This window comes from Schistocerca nitens, chromosome 8 (genome assembly GCF_023898315.1).
Source record: "Schistocerca nitens isolate TAMUIC-IGC-003100 chromosome 8, iqSchNite1.1, whole genome shotgun sequence".
In the NCBI taxonomy this organism is placed as follows: Eukaryota; Metazoa; Arthropoda; class Insecta; order Orthoptera; family Acrididae; genus Schistocerca; species Schistocerca nitens.
Genome location: NC_064621.1, coordinates 595,336,420 through 595,357,696, shown reverse-complemented (window position 1 = coordinate 595,357,696; position 21,277 = coordinate 595,336,420). Strand labels below are relative to the sequence as shown.

Sequence of the window (21,277 nt, the reverse complement as noted above, 5' to 3'; positions counted from 1 at the left end):
TGTGGTGCATTCCAACTGGTAAAGAGAATAGGATATGTGGTCAAATGGCGATTGCATAGGTGACCAATAGCTGGTTCCATCAAATCTGAAGGGGAAGATCCCCACTTCGGTAAGGAGAGTGTGTATAGGACTAGTCCAAGAGGCACCAGTGGCCAGATGTATGCCACAATGGTGGACTGTGTCTAACAGTTTTAAAGTTGAAACCTGGTAACCATAGTCCAGTCGGGACAAAACCAGGGCCCAGTAAATATGGATAAGAATAGCACAATACACACCCCAAGACGTGCGGGCAACGAAGAGGAGAGCATTAAGCTTCCACTTGCAGCTAATCTCTCACTGACGAATATGTGGCAACCAAGTCAGCTTTTTATCAGAAACGTGGGCCAAGAAATGGGACTATGCTACATGGTCCCCAGATGGCCTCTTGGGGCTGGCGTTTAGTGGAGGCTACAGAATGGGAGTTGTACCAAATGCAGAACTCATCGACATACAATGCAGGAGTGACCAGCAGCCCAACAGGTCCAAGAGAACACCATCTCACACGGCTCGGTATTGAGTGTCACTTTTTCTCATTGCCATTAATGGGATATTGGTATACAGGGTGATTATAATTAAAACTTTTTTCTGAAGAAATAACACCACTGATCAGAATGACATCAAATTGCAACAGAATATTATTGGAGAAGGGGGGAAACGTATGGCAGAAGAACAATAAATTGTTATAAAATGTAGCAATAGATGGTGCTGGAAGTGTCATTATTTAATAGTGGTCGACTACAGATGACTCATACAACATTGCCTAAGGTGTACGTTTGATGTTAAACAAACTGTACTACTCAATGTGCATGGGTGTACAGTTGTGATACTGTTAGTTACGTAAGCCCATCCACCACAGCAAGGTCATATCACATCAGATGGGAAAAATCAGTTTTTAATTATCCTGAGGCCAAAAACTGCATAAAAAGAATCAATCAAAATCAAATCTGATTATTAATTTCCGTGTGACTGGCGCAAAAAGAGTTCAATCTGCTGTCCACCATTTTCTGTAACAAGTTGAAATTGATAAACAGCATGTTCCACAGCTGATCAAAGTGTTTCTGGGTCACATTCAGAATGTGTTGCACAATGCTTACCTTTAATGTAGTAAGTTTGCAATCGAACACTGCACACAACATCTTTCAGATAGCCCAACAGCCAGAAGTCACACGGATTAAGGTCAGGTGATCGGAATGGCCAGGCTGTAGGGAAATGGCGGCTGAAAATACCAGCATTTCTGAAAACCTGTCTCTTCGAAAAAATGTGGCCCTATGATAAATGATGCTGTAAACCTGCACCACACAGTGACCTTTTCAGAATGAAGTGGTACTGGTTGATTTGCGTGTGGATTTTCCATTAACCATATTTGACAATTCTGTGTATTGACATTCTGTCAGATGGAAGTGGGCTTTGTCTGTCCACAAAATCTTCCATGGCCAATCATTGTCCAGTTCCATGTGGGCAAAAGCAAAGGTATCTCTTGCTAGCTGATCAACATGAAATAACTCGTGCACATGGGTAATTTTGAATGGATAGCAAAGAAGAATGTTTCGAAGGCTTTTACGCACCTTGCTACTGCTTATGTCCAATGTTTGGGCAACTCTCCGCGCACTACACTTTGCACACCACCACTCGTCTCCTCCAGCACTGCTGTGGCCACTGCTTCCACTGACATCTAATCAATTCGTTTCTTCGCTCTACCAGGTTGCACCCAAAAGAACCAGTCTTTTCAAATTTCCAAATCATTTTCTCCATTCATCGGACCATTGCCTTTTTTAAAATCCTTCAGTGCCCAGAACTTCTGCAGAGCGACGTGTGCACAGTCAACATTCTTGTAATACAGCTTTACAAGCAGGGCGCGACCCTGCATTGAGACAGTCATGGCAAACGTCGCAGACACAAAAGGAGTATAAGCTGTGTACCCAGCATGTTTATACCAACTTTAATAGGTCATCCACATGACAGGTGTTTTCATTTACATATTCAGACATATGCAGCACCATCTATTGATCAATTTTCACTTTTTTTTTCTTCTGCCATACGTTTTCCTCCTCCTCCAATAATATTCCGTTGCAATTTGACGTCATTCTGACCAGTGGTGTTCTTTCTACAACATTTTGAAAGTTTAATTATAATCTCACTGTATGTTAGGAGTGAGTCCGTCCACCTTGATCCCACCAAAACCTGATGACTGGACACAGTGACCAAGCTGTCGGCTGATGTTATTGGATGACCACTGGCACATGTTATTGGTGCCTCTGAACACATCCTAGCTTGTTAAACAATTAATTTCAGTTAGTAATATTCTCTTTTCAGTAGTTAATGATGTACGAAAATACCAGAGGGAGGAGGATAGTAAGCTAGACACTAGGCTTAATGTTTGACAGCAATTTATGCATAATGCTAATGCTTGACACCTCCCATACACTGGGCTTCCCTAATAAAAAAAGGTTCCATTTATGCTGTGTTCCTGCCCCCACCTATCCCTAAAAGAAAATGTCCTAATGTAAAGGCTGTTGACAAGTACAAAAATTTTATCAACACAGATATTAGGAACATAGCAACCAAAATGGACTACAGCAAAATGCAAGGCAAAATGTCAATATGTTCTGCCAATGTCAATGGGAAATTGAGAGACATTATTGATGCACTCAGGCTGCCTCGATGGACAGACGTAGTGGACACGAAGGCCTTTTGGCCAAAAGCTCACAGTATTAGCAGTCTCTTGTTGTGCCTGTGTGCGACTCACTATCTCTATGTGGTGAGTAGTAATCTATCCTTTTCATAATGTTGTTGTGAAGTAATGTAGATTTGATGGTCACTTACAAATTTGTGAAAGTGCCTGCTTAGGTTTGCGTATTTTGAAAGTATTGTCCGTAAGCAATACATCATCTTAAGCCACTTGATGAGGCTTCAACAGTATGGCTGTTCAGGGTGCTTCATTGTTGTATGCAGCTATTCTGGAACTCGATGTTGCACTGATGATGATTTAATATTTGGGAAAAGTAGAAATCCTTTGTGAGTATGTGCTGGGCCACCGAGGGGCCCCCAGCCCTCGCAATGCTACTTCCCTCTCCATACTGGAAGTCTGTCCTTTTCTTTTTTCTTCTCTGCCATTCCATTGGGTGGTCTTCTTGGTACTGATTGTGCTTGGATTTGGTTGGTGATTCTGAGCAATTGTTTTCTTCCCTTCCACATTCTACAACTTTTAATTGTTAATTGTATGGTCCCTTTGTTGGATCTGCCTTTCTGCTCCCATTAAAAATTTTGCACAACTGCGGATTGTGCAGGGTGGGTTGCCCAGTGTGGCACTCAATGGGGTGACAAGTCGTGGGATGGTGATATGCACATAAACAAATGGCCGCAACATCGAATACACAAGGTATAAAAAGGCAGTGTATTGGCAGAGCTGTCATTTGCACTCAGGTGATTCGTGTGGAAAGTTGTCAGATGTGATTATGGCTGCATGACTGAAACTAAGACTTTGACCATGCAATGGCAGTTGGAGCTATACGCATGGAACATTCCATTTCAGTAAATACTAGCGAATTTAGTATTCAGAGATCCATAGTGTCAAGACTGTGCTGGGAATACCAAATTTCAGGCATTACCTCACACCATGGTCAAGGCAGTGGCCGACTGTCTTCTCTTAATGACTGAGAACAGCTGCGTTTGTTTAGAGTTGTCAGTGCTAACACACAAGCAACACTGCGTGAAATGACCAGAGACATCAATGTGGGACGTATGACTAACATATCCATTAGGACAGTGTGGCAAAATTTGGTGTTAATGGGCTATGGCAGCACACGTCTGGATTCGAGTGCTTTTGCTGATGACACAACACACCTGCAGCATCTCTCCTGGGCTCATGATTATCTCAGTTAGACCCTAGATACCTGACTGGAAAATTGTGGCCTGGTCAAAGGAGTCCCCAATTTCAGTTGGTATGGTAGAGTTTGAATGTGATGCAGACCTCATGAAGCCATGGACATAAACTGTCAACAAGGCAATGTGCAAGCTGCTGGTGGTGGCTCCTTAATAGTGTGGACTATGCTTACATGGTATGGATGGGTCTTGTGGTCGAACTGAACTGATAATTGACTGGAAATGGTTATGTTCAGCTACTTAGAAACAATTTGCAGCCATTCATGGTCTTCACGTTCCCGAACAACAAGATTTTTTTATGGATAACAATGCGCCTGTAGCACACACACTACACTTTTCCCTCAGTTACTGAAATGACCAGACAAGTTTTACAAATATACAAGATGAAGAGAGAAATGTTCTATTACATACTCAAGATGACTTATGGTGACAGTGCAATTACAATGAAATCCAGACCTTTAGCTGCTTACAAGGATTGAAAAATATCAACAGGGACAGTTGAAAATGTGTGCCCCGACTGGGACTTGAACCCGGAATCTCCTGCTTACATGGCAGACGCTCTATCCGACTGAGCAACTGAGGACACAGAGGATGGTGCGACCGCAGCGACTTATCTCTGGCATGCTCGCTGTGAGACCCATACTTCCAACTTACTGTCCACACACTACATTTGTAGTGCCCCTGCCCACTATACTCATTACTCACAGCAGTCAATCTACCGATTCCCGAAAGAGTTCGGACATGTCTGAAAGAACAGATACCATCATCATATAGATAAGGCTTACTGGCCAATGATCTTCTTCAGTGCAGATGCACTTACATTGCCCAAACTCTTAACAGGAATCGGTAGATTGACTGCCGTGAGTAATGAGTATACTGGGCAGGGGCACTACAAATGTAGTGTGTGGACATTAAGTTTGAAGCATGGGTCTCACGGGGAGCATGCCGGAGATAAGTCCCAGCAGTTGCACTACCCTGTGTGTCCTCTGTTGGTTGGTGTTGAAGGGACCATACAGCAGGGTTATCAGTCCCTTGTTTCAAAGGTGGCCCATTGGGACGGATTTACATCTCAGAAGAGTCATAACGATAAAAAGCAAAGAGCTGAAAAACGTAAAAGTGCAGTCGTGTTGTCAATGGTGAAAACAAAAGGAGGGAATTCAGCAAGTGGACAACCCCAAGGCCATGCCAGAGGCAGGAAATATCCCACCTCTGATGCAGTACAGGCAAGACCACCCACTATTCAAAAGTGTTAAACTGCTAGAATGTAAAAGTGTGTACTGTAAAAGGAAACTATGTTGTTGTTGTGGTCTTCAGTCCTGAGACTGGTTTGATGCAGCTCTCCATGCTACTCTACCCTGTGCAAGCTGCTTCATCTCCCAGTACCTACTGCAACCTACATCCTTCTGAATCTGCTTAGTGTATTCATCTCTTGGTCTCCCTCTACGATTTTTACCCTCCACGCTGCCCTCCAATACTAAATTGGTGATCCCTTGATGCCTCAGAACATATCCTACCAACCGATCCCTTCTTCTGGTCAAGTTGTGCCACAAACTTCTCTTCTCCCCAATCCCATTCAATACCTCCTCATTAGTTATGTGATCTACCCACCTTATCTTCAGCATTCTTCTGTAGCACCACATTTCGAAAGCTTCTATTCTCTTCCTGTCCAAACTATTTATCGTCCATGTTTCACTTCCATACAAGGCCACACTCCATACAAATACTTTCAGAAACGACTTCCTGACACTTAAATCTATACTCGATGTTAACAAATTTCTCTTCTTCAGAAATGCTTTCCTTGCCATTGCCAGTCTACATTTTATATCCTCTCTACTTCGACCATCAACATTTATTTTGCTCCCCAAATAGCAAAACTCCTTTACTACTTTAAGTGTCTCATTTCCTAATCTAATTCCCTCAGCATCACCTGATTTAATTTGACTACATTCCATTATCCTTGTTTTGCTTTTGTTGATGTTTGTCTTATATCCTCCTTTCAAGACGCTATCCATTCCATTCAACTGCTCTTCCAAGTCCTTTGCTGTCTCTGACAGAATTACAATGTCATCGGCGAACCTCAAAGTTTTTATTTCTTCTCCATGGATTTTAATACCTACTCCGAATTTTTCTTTTGTTTCCTTTACTGCTTGCTCAATATACAGATTGAATAACGTCGGGGAGAGGCTACAACCCTGTCTTACTCCCTTCCCAACAACTGCTTCCCTTTCATGTCCCTTGACTCATAACTGCCATCTGGTTTCTGTACAAATTATAAATAGCCTTTCGCTCCCTGTATTTTACCCTTGCCACCTTTAGAGTTTGAAAGAGAGTATTCCAATCAACATTGTCAAAAGCTTTCTCTAAGTCTACAAATGCTAGAAATGTAGGTTTGCCTTTCCTTAATCTTTCTTCTAAGATAAGTCGTAAGGTCAGTATTGCCTCACGTGTTCCCATATTTCTACGGAATCCAAACTGATGTTCCCTGAGGTTGGCTTCTACTAGTTTTTCCATTTGTCTGTAAAGAATTCGTGTTAGTATTTTGCAGCTGTGGCTTATTAAACTGATTGTTCGGTAATTTTCACATCTGTCAACACCTGCTTTCTTTGGGACTGGAATTATTATATTTTTCTTGAAGTCTGAGGGTATTTCGCCTGTTTCATACATCTTGCTCACCAGATGGTAGAGTTTTGTCAGGACTGGCTCTCCCAAGACCGTCAGTAGTTCCAATGGAATGTTGTCTACTCCTGGGGCCTTGTTTTGACTCAGGTCTTTCAGTGTTCTGTCAAACTCGTCACGCAGTATCGTATCTCCCATTTCATCTTCATCTACATCCTCTTCCATTTCCATAATATTGTCCTCAAGTACATTGCCCTTGTATAGACCTTCTATATACTCCTTCCACCTTTCTGCCTTCCCTTCTTTGCTTAGAACTGGGTTTCCATCTGAGCTCTTTATGTTCATACAAGTGGTTCTCTTATCTCCAAACGTCTCTTTTATTTTCCTGTAGGCAAATCCAAAAAGCGATAAAAACAGAAAGAGATAAAAACAGAGTAAAAGAGAGAGAAAAGAGGATCTTGGCCAGGGAGGGGAGTTAGGGCTCTCCAAACACAGCTTACAGTGGGAGATTAAAAACCACTTTCATGGAGGAGACTGAGAACCAGTTCAACCATCCGGGAATCGTCTGCCAACATTAAAGGTTAAGTGCGGGGAAGTCTGTACTTAGTATGCAGAGCCAAAAGAAGAAGGCATTCCACCAAAATGTGGGCTACTGACTGGAAGGCTCCACAACCACAAAGTGGGGGTGGCTCATTACGCAAAATAAAACCATGGGTCAGCCTGGTATGGCCAATGCAGAGACAACACAGGGTGGTCAAGTCCTTTCGGGAGAAGCGGAAGGAAGAACGCCACAGGACAGATGTCACCTTAATCGCATGAAGTTTATTAGACAGGGAGGTAGCCTCCCAAGAGTTGGCCCTGACTGTGTGAAGTGGGATTTGATATGAAGCGGTAAATCCGCCACAGGAAGGGTGACAGAAGGGGGTTAAGTGACTGCTCCCCCAGCCAAATGATCAGCAAGCACATTACCTAGTATACCCACATGGCCATGGATGCAAAGGAAGTCAACGGAATGATCAGCGAGACTGTCACGGATGGCCGAGACCAAGGGATGGTGGGAAAAACAACAGTCAATAGCCTGAAGGCCACTCATTGAGTCTGTACATAACAAAATGCTGTTGAGTTAGGACTGTTCAATAAAGATAAAGGCCTGGGAAATTGCCATCAATTCCGCAGTAAACACACCACATGCAGTTGGCAGGAGATGATTTTCCATGCCAACAGAGAATGGGAAGGCATATCTCACACGATCAGCAGATTTAGAACCATCGATGCAAAAAACAACAGCATCCCGAAACTCCCATAAAATTCGGCGGAAAAAATAACAGAACACTATCAGGGGAACGGAATCCTTTGGACTTCGGCGGATATCCATCTGAATCTGGGGCCGAGGAACTAACCAAGGGGGGCAAGGGGGGGGGGGGGGGGTTATGGAGAGGGAACATGGGAGACAGGACAAAGAAGGAAGCTGAAAATCATGGCGAAGAGATGCAAGGTGGAGCCCAACCGGTAAACCCGCCCAAGGGCGGGAATCGGGTGGGTGACGTCCTTGGTCTGGGAACAGGATAGAATAGGAAGGTCGAGTGGGAGAGGAATGGACAGCGACTGCATAAGAAACCAGAAGCTGGGACTGCCGAACAGAAAGGGTGGGGGGAGGGGGGAATCCCAGCTTCAACCAGAAGACTATCAACAGGGTTAGTACTTAAGGCATCAGTGGCCAAACGGATACCACAATGGTGGACCGGATCCAGGAGGCGCAGTGTGGAAGGAGCACCAAGGAAGAGAAGGACATTGAGTTTATGGGAACATCCTATCTTCTGAAGTCTGATATGAGGCAGCCAAGTGAGCTTGTTGTCGAAAAGAAGGCACAGGAAATGAAACTGTGGGACCACAGGTAATTATCGTGCATCGAGGTAAAGCTCTGGATCGGGGTGGACTGTAGTACAGTGACAGAAGTGGACCATCCGCGATTTTAAAGGAGAGAATTGAAACCCGTGTGAGAGGGTCAATGCAGAGGCACCCTGTATAGCACCCTGGAGCTGCTGCTCTGCAGAGGCCATCGAAGAGGAACTAACCCAAATGCAGAATCATCCACATACAGATAAATGCAGAGGCCATCGAAGAGGAACTAACCCAAATGCAGAATCATCCACATACAGAGAAGGGGTGACCAAAGTGCCGACGGAGGCCACAAGTCCATCTATAGCAATGAGGAAAATAAGTACACTCAAGACGGAACCCTGTGGGATGCCATTCTTCTTGGCCCATGGAGAACTAAAAACAGTACCAACCCGAACCCAGAACGACTGATGGAACAGGAACTGGCAGATAAAAATTGGGAGTGGGCCCCGAAGAGCCCACTCATGAAGTGCAAGTAAGATATGATGGCACCAAGCCATATCATAGGCTTTGCGAAGGTCAAAAAATACTGGAACCAAATGGCGGCACAGGGGAAAAGCCTGCCGAATTGCAGATTCCAATCGAAGTAAATGATCAATCGGAGACCGTCCCTCTCGGAAGCCACACTGGTAAGGGGACAAGAGATCCTAAGATTCAAGGACCCAATTGAGCCAACGGGCTACCATTCGTTCAAGTATCATGCAAACAACATTTGTCAGACGAATTGGCTGATAGCTTTAAAAAAAAAAAAAAAAAACAGGAGTTTCTTACCAGGCTTAAGAACAGGAACCACGATGCTAACCCTCCATTGAGTAGGGAAGTCACCCTGGAGCCAAATACGGTTAAGCACCCAGAGAAGATGTCGTTGTGGAGCATTGAGATGTTGAAGCAATTGGTTATGAATGGAGTCTGGGCCAGGAGCCCTATCATGAGAAGAAGGAAATGCAGAAAGAAGTCCCATTCAGTGAAAGGTTTGTTGTAAGATTCTGACTGACAAGGGGCAAAACATAAGGCAGAAGCTTCAGCCCGCTGTTTCTGGTGGAAGGAAACAGCCATATAGGAGGTTGATGCTGATGCTGATGCAAAATGCATCGCAAGATGTTCTGCGAGAATCAACACGTCCGTCCAGAGCACATCCGGGATGGCAAGGCCCAGGAGGGTAGACTGCCGATGGCAACCTTAGAGAGAGCGATGTTTAGCCTATACCCGTGACATAGGGACAATAGAACCGTGGGAAGAAACAAACCATTCCCAACACACCCGTTTGCTCCATTTGATTAAGTAACGGGCGGTGGCGCGAAGGCATTTAAAGGTAACAAGATTGGCAGTGGATGGATGCCTCTTAAGGTGTTGCAAAGCTTGATGGCGATCACGGATGACAATGGCATTGGCTATACTCCACTATGGGACTTGCTGGCGGTGAAATGGTCCACATGAGCATGGGATAGCAAGGCTAGCAGCACTAACAATTGCATCAGACACGTCACATAGGACGTCATCAATACAACGCGACAAAGAGGGAGAAAAAACAACCTGTGCAGTATATAGAGGCCAATTGGCGCGTTGGAAAGACTAACGAATTAACCTGTCCATCGGGGAGTGAGAGAATCAACAGGAAGTGGTCACTATCACAAAGGTCATCATGTGGGGACCAGTGTAATGACAGGAGGAGGGAGGGAGAAGAAAGAGAAAGATCAATGGCAGAAAAGGTACCATGACCGGCACTGAAATGGGTAGGGGAGCCATCATTAAGGAGGCACAAGTCATGGTCCGCAAGAAAGTGGTCTATGAGAAGTCCCTGACTAGATGGAATGCACTGCCCCACAAGGGATGATGAGCATTAAAATCCCCGAGGAGGAGGAAGGGAGGAGGAAGTTGCTGAAGAAGGGCAGTGAAGGCAGCAGATGTAAGAGTCCTGTCAGGAGGGAGATGAAGATTGCAAACTATGACCCCAGAGTCCAGGTGGACCCTAATAGCAACTGCTTTAAATGTAGTTTGAAGAGGAATCCACATGTTAGCAATGTCCGTACAGACCAATGTACAAACGCCGCCGGAGGCCCACAGGGGGCCAACCCTATTTCAACAGAAAGCACGGAAACCATGCAGGGTCAGTGAGTGATCATCAGTAAAATGAGATTCCTGTGGAACCACTCAATCTGCAGAGTGAAACGAAATAAGGGATTTCAAATCCAGAAAGTGACAGTAATATTCATTACAATTCCACTGCATAACCACAGAATGATGATTCAAATGCGGGGTGAACAGGCTAAAGCCAGTCATGCCACAGGTCACCATCCATTACCGACAAGGAGGGGGTGACATCCATGAACAGCAGGTCAGTCAGGTTGCAAAGCTGTGGACGGGACCCCTAGCGACACCTGAGGCTCCTTGTCCCAGGACTCTCTCTCTTTTCCGAGGCAGCCTTCAAGGCCAAAGGTCTGCTGCAACACGAACGACCGAGCGGAGAACCACGGTCTGTTTGGCCCAGCGCGGGCAACCTGGGGGCCAAACAGACCGTGGTTCTCGTGGTCGTTGTGTTGCAGCAGACCTTTGGCCTTGAAGGTGCTGGGAAAGGGGGTCCTGGGGAGGGTTACCCTTGACCAGCAGACACCGAAGAAGTGGGACACTTCTCTAGCTGGGGAGGGGTAGCAGCACCCGGAGGGGTAATGGACACAGATGGTCACAGGCACGTAGGGCTGCAGACTGAGCAGCTGAATCAGTTTTGAACAACAACGAACCCGACCGCATCTTGCTCAGAGAGTCCACTTTGCCAAACTTGTCTTCAATGTGTTCCACAAAAATAAAGGTTTGGTATTGGTGAAAGTATCCCCATCACTCCTGGTGCAAACCAGATAGCGGAGGAAAGGTTTCGCCCTTAGCCAATGAGCCTGACCCTCCTCCTAGGGCGTAGCCATGGAAGGGAAGGCCGAAGGGGCGGAAGAAGCAGCACTAAAAGAATCATTTCCATTCAAAGAGACAGCTGTAGAAGAACGGCTAGAGTTCTGAACCCATATACATTTCATTTGCATAGCGTCCGCCATGATACCAACCACTCCGATCAGGGGCTCTCCCCACGGGTGCCAGCCAGCCATAGCAAGGGCCGTCTGGCACGGCGGCCATTGCTGGGAGTTCTGATGTTCCAGGATGACAAGCAACCACTCCTAGGCTTACATGAGGTGGTCACAGCTCAGGTATCAGAAGCACGATCTCTGTGTTTTCAAGAGGCTCAACCAAAAGGGTACATAGTGACCCCACCACACAGGCTGGCTACCATGCTGGCTATGTACCCTAGCATCAGACAACGATGTGAAGAAAAATATGGAAGGAACTAAGAGGGCACACGCCGGAGACACTAGGTAAGTTGCTATTCCCCAAATGGCTCACACTACGGAATAGAAATTTAGTAATGGAGAGCAAACCCCAGAGGGGGACCAGAGAGTGCCAAAAGGATGAGGTAATCATGGAACAAAACCAAATCACAAAGCCAACATAACCAGGAGGGTAGCGGGGCCAACATAAACTAGGACTAGGGAGAGGAGGAAGGACAGGAAAGGAGGGGAAGGGAAAAGAAATGCAGCCTGGGGAAGGAAGGAAGGCTGCAATATCTTGGGGTCTCACGATGGCCACGCATGTACTCACGAAAGGACCGTGAGCCCCTTAGGGAGTCTGTGTCCTCGGTGGCTCAGTCGGATGGAGCATCTGCCATGTAAGCAGGAGATCCCGGGTTTGAGTCCCAGTCGGGGCACACATTTTCAACTGTCCCTGCTTATATCTAACAATGCCTGTAAGCAGCTAAAGGTCTGGATTTCACTATAATTTCATTCTTCGAGAGCTGCAAGATCACCAATGGCACCTGTTCTTTCAGACATGTACGAAAGAACAGAAACCATCATCATGTATGTGGTGACAGTTGTGGTGATATTAAGGCAAAGAAGATTGCTGAGCAATGCAGACGAGAGGAGGCATGGAGCCTCTGTGCTTTGTACAAGCAGTTGAGAGAGAGAGAGAGAGAGAGAGAGAGAGAGAGAGAGAGAGAGAGAGAGAGAGAGATGGGGGGGGGGGGCTTTTTGTAATGTGTGGTGAGAAATAAATTTTTAACTTTAAATACTTGGGTGCAATTGTCACTGGTGTTCGCTTCCAGTAAATATAGGAAAACCTTTACACTGGCAATGACTACAGCAATGGATGCCAAGTTAATTGCAAAATAATGTCTTGCACCACTTTATTGCACTTCATTAACTGTTTTTTTTTTTTTTTTTTTTTTTCCAAACTCATCAAAACAAGACACACTGACTGTGACTCAACAACTACCACAATTGGAGTTTTTATTAGTGAACTTACATGCCAACCCCTTGTCGACCAGCATTAAGGGCAATCCAAGTCCAGTTTTTGTGCAAACGGATATTGTGCCAACAGTATCTTCAGTGTCTACTGTGCCACAATCACCAATATTTGATGCACGTGCTTTACAGCACAACCACTGTGCAATGCTGACACCGTATTCCCAACTCTACTTGCACTGTGAATGACGGCTTAGTTATCGGTCATACTTAACTATCTGGCTCAGCAAGTACAACTCTTATCAGACTTCACATCACATCAATATTTTGAACATGGCTGCACTTTAACAACAGTTACAGAATAACAGATAAAAATGATAGCCAACCTGTTGCAAAACCACCATTTATTGCAATGGGTTAGCTACCTTATTCACCTGCTTCACAGGAGAGTGTAGAGCTGCACCACATCCTAAACTCCCGTCTTTCACGTCTGATCAAGTGACATTATGGTTTGCCATGGCAATGTGCATATTCGTTTTGTTAGGTATTGTAAACAATGACTCAAAATTTGTAATGTTGATCTCCTTTTTGCAGAACACACAGAATTAATCAGTGACATTACCTTATCCCTCTGGCACATAATAAGTAAGATGCCGCAAAAGCAGCATTGCAACAATGGATTGCTCACACCCTTGGGCAGCAAGTGCGACAGTTGACCTACAACCTGCAGCTCAGAGGGATCTCCTCCGTAGCTACAATGCTGTTTATGTTTGCTGATGGACTCCATGTTAATGCCATATCCAGCCTGCTGGACATTACAGATCATCAAACTTCCGCCTCTACAGCTCACAATGACTGTGCATGTGTTGGAAGACACCACACATAAGAGACAGACCCTAGTGGACAGATTGCATTCACTGGTAAGCACATGCAGCACAGCAACCTGGACACACCTGTCGCTGTCACCTGGTCGGCCAGCATGAAAGCCAAACCATCTCAACATCACCAGACTTCATGTGAAGCTAACATCATGGGCCCCTCTACAAGCACCAAATTGCAGACTGTGCACAGAACGTCATTGTCCACAGTGTGCCAGCTGATCTTACCTCCCCCGGGCTACAACACTGGTTGTACCATGTGCAGTTTGGTGTAGCCACCTGAAACTGTTGGCAACCTTGCTCATACCCAAGTGACTATCATCAGCTGCAACTGACGCACCAGTTCATGCCGCAACACCTAGACATCTCTCTTGTACCACAGTTATTTCTCACTAAAGATCTCTATATCTATCTAGGACCATTCCACAGACATGCACTTTCTTATCAACACAGTGTCATATGCACACCGCACCTCATCTAATGTTTGAACCACATGCTGAAAACCTCTGACTACAACTACATGCAGCTAACAGAGTCAGCATCCGCTTGCATGGCACTGTGGAGCTAGCCAGACAATATAAGGATGAGCTATGTCACAGTTGGACATTTTACTTAACTGACATGTCTGAACCAATGAATGGGGTCAGCTTTCTTCACAAATTCAGCCTCTCATCTTACCTGGTGCTTTATTCCATCATGTCACATGACAATCCATCCTGGGGTTTTTTGCCCCAATCTCACAAGGACTGTGAACTAATGCTCATGCTCATCTGCGATCTACGTCACAGCCTTGGCCAAACTGGCCCATTTCTACATGAGTGTTTTACAACCATACAAACCATCAACACAATCCAAGAACGACTCCACCAGATGTACATCAATTTAGTGACTTTGCAGTGCCAGCGACGACCTGCTTCGGCAAATAAATGAAATGTCCCTTGCACTTGTGTATGCAAGTGACCAGCTCTGAGAAATGTCCTACACCACAGTGGCATCAGAACATGAAGCCACACCTTCACTGGACAGTCACATCCCACAGCTGCATCCAGTCGACATTGTAACACACCATAACACACTGTGTCTAGCCAACACTCTAAACAGGTCAACCACAGCACTATCTGCCTCGCAACCTGTACTTTGACAATTGAATTGCCTTGCCCAACTCACGACGAGTTAAGACTCTACCAATGCACTATAAGAAATGGCACAATGCACTGCATCAACATGACCTCTGGTTCATCCACTTGCCACAAGGTACGACACCTCGCACCAGCTCATCCCCAGGTAGCTTAGATAGCAACAGATGAAATGTTGCAAGCAGGCATAGTCCATCCATTGAACAGCACTTAGGAATTTCCCGTAAAATTAGAAAAAAAAAAGTTAGTTCCACGAGACTATGCAGACTATAGGTTTCTTAATTCTTGCATGTTCCACAACAATTATCCCATCATAAACATTCAAGATTTCACACATTCACTTGTGGGAGCTTGATTTTTAGTGTGACTGACAAAGCCTATCATCAAATTCCCATGTATCCAAATGACATAGGTAAAACAGGGATTATTACACCCTTCGGCGTATTTGGGTTCTTAGCAATATTGTATGGACTGAAAAACGCGGCACAGACATGGCAGTGTTTTAGCAATGGAGTACTTTTCAAGACTGATTGCCAACACATGTATCTCGATGCCTTTTTAATTTTCTCTACCAATCCCCACAGTTGCAAACGTCACCTCAAACTCATTCTCACTACCCTCCATGACGCAGGTGTGACAACCAATGAAGACAAATTGCAATTGCAGAAGCATGAAGTTACATTCCTTGGACACAATCAACAAAAAGAGAATCAAACCAACTCCAGATGGGGCCAATTTCATCCGTCATCTGCCACTATTACAAACTTACCACAACCTTCACCAGTTCTTGGGTATCCTGAATTTTTAACAATGATACTTACCTCATCTTGTGGAAATTCAGGCACCTCTGACAAACACACTGGCAAGCCTTCATACACAAGTGAAACAAAAATATGTACAGACGGCAAACATACAAATAACATTCAACTGCTCTAAGGACTGCCTTGCAACAGTAGTCTCACTGGCACATCCTATACCAGGCGCTAAAAGCGCTGGCCGTATTTTACGGACTATAAGACACTATGGACTATAAGGTGCACCCTAATTTTAAGCATTTTTTAAAAACTTAACATTTCTGCCATTTTTATTATTAGATTGCAAAGACAGACTAAAAAAAAAATTCTTAGTTTATAAAACTAGAGAGACCTTTAAAATACCAGAAAATTGTCATCTGAACTTTCTTCTCCTTCTTCCTCTTCGTCATTAATGATTGTCCTCTTAATATATTATAAGATGGTCTTCACTGCCATGAAGAGTGTTACTTATGCCACACTTCTTGATTTAACGATGTCTTCTCTCACTCTAGACCATGACTCTTTTATCCACTGACACACGTGTTTGTAGGTCATTTTAAAGCTCCCTTCAGCATCAATTTTTGTTGAGTTTCATCCACCACCCACTTGTTCCATTCTTCTCTCATACACACATTAAATGGTTTATTTATTGAGACTTTAAAACACTGCAATCATGAAGTAAGTTCTCCTGGAATAACAGCAAGCTCTGTATTTCCCTGTCTCAGTTTCTCTTTCACAGAATTTTTCAAATGACTGCTAAACTGATCTAGCACAAGAAGTGACTTCTTCTTCAATGAAGAACCGTTCCTTCTCTCTCACAATCTGTTAATCCATACTTTCATACTGCCTCATCCATCCAACCCATGTCATGTACATGAACATGACCATCTGGCAGTATTTCAGAAGGTTTTGGCATTGTTTTGCACTTAAAAATGATTATTGGATTAAGTTTAGTACTGTCAGCACAACATGAAAGGAAAACAGTGTAGTGCACTTCTTCATGTCCAATTTTTTTTATAGTTACAGTTTTAGCACCTTTCATGGCAACAGTTCTGTTAACTCTGCATATCAAATGTCTGAGGAGTTTCATCCATTTTTGCTATTTGGCTTAGTTCCACATTGGTTTTCTTTCGATGTTGAATAATAATGCAGTGGGAAGATAATATTCTCTCTTCATACTCTTGTGGCATTTTCTGAGATACTTTGGTTTTGTCACCAATGAACTCCACCCTTAAAGTTGTAAGTTCCACTGTAGTGTTAGCTTACAAGCTTGTATTTAAAACATTTTTGTATTAATTCCAATGCCATTTTGACAGTGTCCTTGAATCCATTTCAATACTTCATCATATAGCTTTGGCCATTTTGCATTTAGTCCTATATTTGCACATTTAGTTTTCCACAGTTTTTTCAGTTCTTCTTTCCCAGCCTGCCGATCATGAGGAGGGGGGGAAGGGGCGAAGCGGGGGAGGGGTGAGGGGCGAGGGTGGAGGGGCGAGGGTGGAGGGGCGAGGGGGGAGGGGCGAGGGGGGGAGGGGCGAGGGGGGGAGGGGCGAGGGGGGGAGGGGCGAGGGGGGGAGGGGCGAGGGGGGGAGGGGCGAGGGGGGGAGGGGCGAGGGGGGGAGGGGCGAGGGGGGGAGGGGCGAGGGGGGGAGGGGCGAGGGGGGGAGGGGCGAGGGGGGGAGGGGCGAGGGGGGGAGGGGCGAGGGGGGGAGGGGCGAGGGGGGGAGGGGCGAGGGGGGGAGGGGCGAGGGGGGGAGGGGCGAGGGGGGGAGGGGCGAGGGGGGGAGGGGCGAGGGGGGGAGGGGCGAGGGGGGGAGGGGCGAGGGGGGAGGGGCGAGGGGGGGAGGGGCGAGGGGGGGAGGGGCGAGGGGGGGAGGGGCGAGGGGGGGAGGGGCGAGGGGGTGAGGGGCGAGGGGGTGAGGGGCGAGGGGGTGAGGGGCGAGGGGGGCTAGAGAGGGTGTTGGTGCTAGGGTACCAGCTATCCGTAATCTAAGAAATTTATCTTCCTTCCTATGCTGCTGTGTACTTTTAAAGGTCTCTTCTATTTGCTGAGAAGTGATCTACCCTCATATACATACAATTTTTAAAGTTACTTATTAGTATAATTGCAAATCAGATCACTCAACACATTTTTTGAGTTAGTGAACCGTTCTGGAATGTAGCTTTACATCAGAGTACGAGTAGTAATGAAGCGTCCTTAGAGATTAAAACTGACCAGTGGATAAGGAATCAAAGTACTCTATTCCTTGCACAAAAGTTCTGATTCAAGTTATGCTCAATTACAAATTTTTAAGCAGTCAGGAAGTTTCACTGCAGCAATAGTCACCATTTCTCAAGAAGCTGTTCTATGTACAATATGCATATAACAACAATCATAAAAATATCAAATTTCTGTAGTACACACCTGATTGAGTTGATTATTTGGAGTAGTGTACTCTGCTGTCAGGTACAGGAATAGCTGCTTCACATTCCAGTTGAACAGGTCTGTCAAGTTTAATTATTATTAAAGAAAACTTCAGTTCCCCATTGCAAAATTTTTATAACAAATACAACAATAGACACAAATGCACAGCTCAAATACCAAGTACATAATAACTAAGTTTGTTTCAAAAATGTTTCAGAAGCAGAACACTAACAGTCAGACGTGTGGATAAAAGCAGAGCAGTTGGTCTAAATAATGTGAAATGCTGCACATCAGAATGGTTGAGACAGGACATGAGTATACCAGCTACAGAAATAATAAGTAACAAGAACGTGGCACAATGGAAGTGCCAAACAATTATGAACCTGATTTTGATAAATGTAGGATGTGAGCTCTTCTTTCTTTCTTTCTTTAAAAAAGAAATCATGTATGAAAATTTCAAGTCCACCTTTCTCTTCAGTATTTATTCAGAATCTCAGTTTTAGTTGACTTTTAACTATTTAACATTAAGTGCAAATTACACTGTTGCCAATAAGCAAACTTCAAATAAGACAGCATTCCTAGCTATTTGAACAACAGTCTCTTGTCTGGGATGGGAGAAGAGGGGAGGGATAGAGGAGAGGAGAAAAGATGAAAGATTCAAATTAAACAACTCATCAATGAGATCATATTAGTCAAAGCACAAGCACAACATGGAGAAAGAAACTTGCCATACCCTTTCAACCGAATCATCCCAGCATCTGCCTGAAGAAATTTAAGGAAATCCAGGAAAACCGCAATTGAATATAGATCATCCATATTATTCTTAGAGAATGTTCATCCTGCCTGTTCAGAAATAGAAAAGATCAACACGATGATTTCTTCTAAACTGCAGGAGCATCCGTGGTAAGGTTTCAGAATTAGTATCATTTATTAAAGGTAATAATGGCCAGATAGTATTAGGAACAGAACGCCAGTTGAAACTGGATGTGAATAGCAATGAAATCCTTAATTTGGATTGGAATATATATTGCAAGGATAGGTTAGAAGCCAACGGTGGCCAAGTATTTATTGCTGTTAAGATTTCGATAATATCTGGAGCGGTTATTAGGGATTCCAAATGTAACAAAGTGTAATTTAAGTATCACAGAAAGATCAACCATGGTAACTGAATGCTTTCATAGACCACCTGCATCAAGAGCTGTAGTAGCAAAGCACTTTAGAGAGAACTTGCAGTTATTACGAGTTAGTTCCCTGGTTACGCTATTGTAAAAGTGAAACAAATCAATTTGCCAGCTGTACAGTGGGATTCAAGTGATCAAAACTGTTGCCAGAGACAGGGATTCATTTGAGATTATTCTGAATGTGCTGCCTGAAAATTACTTTGGACTGACATGTGAGGGCATTGTCTTACACTTCCTAGGAACAACTAGTTCCAAACTTTTCGGCATGCCCTACATCTGCTCCTACAAAGAAGACATCAGCCCTAGGAATAGTCCACTTTTAAAGAATCGGTGTAGTTATCAGAAGAGACAGTGCCACATTCTGATCTTCACTGAAGTCCTGTAATTGCCCATCTAATCCATTCAAAATCTCCTGCAAACATCCCTGAATATTTCCCATTTCATTCTTTAAAGTGAAAATACTGAATGTATTTTGATGTTAAATGAAACGAGTATAATTTTAGGGCTGAGTTGTTCAGCTGTATTGATATTTTGAAAGAATCTGAACTGTATCTGTCAAGGAGGTGTGCGTTCCAACCATAAATATTTGTGACCTACAGTCTAAAATTTCACTGAAAGAATGCACAATGTTCCACAAAAGACAAAAGGCCAAGCTGTTCCACAAAAGACAAAAGGCCAAGCAACAATCTCCACACTAAACTGAAATTGGTGGTTTGATAAAATATTTCTGCTTGTATATAACACACTCAGCACACTGGCACCTATTCGGCAACATGTTGTGCTCATCTTTTACGAAACTACATTTCATTGCCTGCTCAACTATATGACAAGCTGTTATGTCTCATACACTCTCGATCTGAATGCGCAATCAGCAGTCTTAGTGCTGGGGCAACTGGGCAGAGAGAGAGAGAGAGAGAGAGAGAGAGAGAGAGAGAGAGAGAGAGATGTGTGTGTGTGGGAGTCTATCACTCAACTGCTTGTTGAAAATGGGTCTTAATTTGCAAACAGCAACAGCTTTCATCTATATAAAACGATAGGTAAAAACTGTTACAACAGAGGCCACATTCATAAAAATATTTAAGCATCTCCCTCATCAGCTAACAGCACTGACTGAATATTTTTACAAACCGTTTGAAAAAACTCAGGAAGGAAGATCAGGTTTCAATGTTCTATCAACAATGAGGCCATTACAGGTGGAACACTTTCCTACCTCTAGAATGGAAAAAAGAGAACTGCACTCTCCCTTTAATGAATATTACTTTTGCCTCGAAAGAAGAGAAATACACAACTATTAAAACTTACCAACCTGTCAATGGAAAGTCTGAAAAACAGCAGAATTTTTTTTTTCTTATGTAGATTAAGCCTTTAGATATCATGGGTTTTATTCCGAATACAAATAAGTAGCCAATTATAAACTACATTTTTTGTTCAATTAGCAATTCACTCACATTATGTTGGTTTAAATATAATGTAAGAAACATGGAATTAACTAAGGATTTAATCAAGTCATAGACAATTATCTGTAACTTTGTTACAGTGGATGAACAGTGGTAGTCCACAGTACAGAGTAAGAGACAGGAATTTTCATTAAATCTGGGAACAACTCAAGTCATAGTAAACTCTCACACTTATTCAGAAACCATGTTGTACATGAAGCACAAAAAATTCAAGGGAGGGTCTACTATGTAACTTTGACCAAAAGCAGCTACTTTGGAAACAAAAGGCACTGCTCTTCCTCCTAAAGCGCTGAAGTCTTTTCCTATCTAGTGCTATGCATTTATATAACATCCCTGATTTCGGAGACTACTATCAGCTGCGAAATAATTAAAGATCTCTTCAATGATTGTGGCCCACTGGTTCAGAGTCAAGGGGGAAGGATTGAATTGGAGACTTTGAGAATTCTGCGACAAGTTAGGCTGTGACTTCCTGGTCTTGCACCATAGGGTTAAGGGCTGTAAACCCAGGCAGCTGACTACGTGGGACTGCACACAAGGTTGGTATTTTTTTTTTTTTTAATTTTAATTATTATTTCTTTTCTTTCTCAGACATTATGTCTGGTTAAAAATGGAAAGTGACGCAGACCTTGATCAAGCATGACTTCCTTTTAACTGTACGGTATATGTTACATTGCATTTAGGAACTTTCGGGTAATTGAACATGTACCAATA

General features: G+C 44.0%; 1 protein-coding gene across 1 annotated transcript in view; it reads right to left on the bottom strand.

Moving 5' to 3' along the window:
- LOC126198444 (signal peptidase complex subunit 3) overlaps nucleotides 1-21,277 on the bottom strand; it is a 65,061-nt gene that overhangs the window by 6,529 nt on the left and 37,255 nt on the right. The window contains exon 3 of the mRNA XM_049934768.1: nucleotides 17,929-18,017. Within this exon, the coding sequence (XP_049790725.1) occupies nucleotides 17,929-18,017 (89 nt within the window). The remainder of the gene's footprint in view (nucleotides 1-17,928; nucleotides 18,018-21,277) is intronic.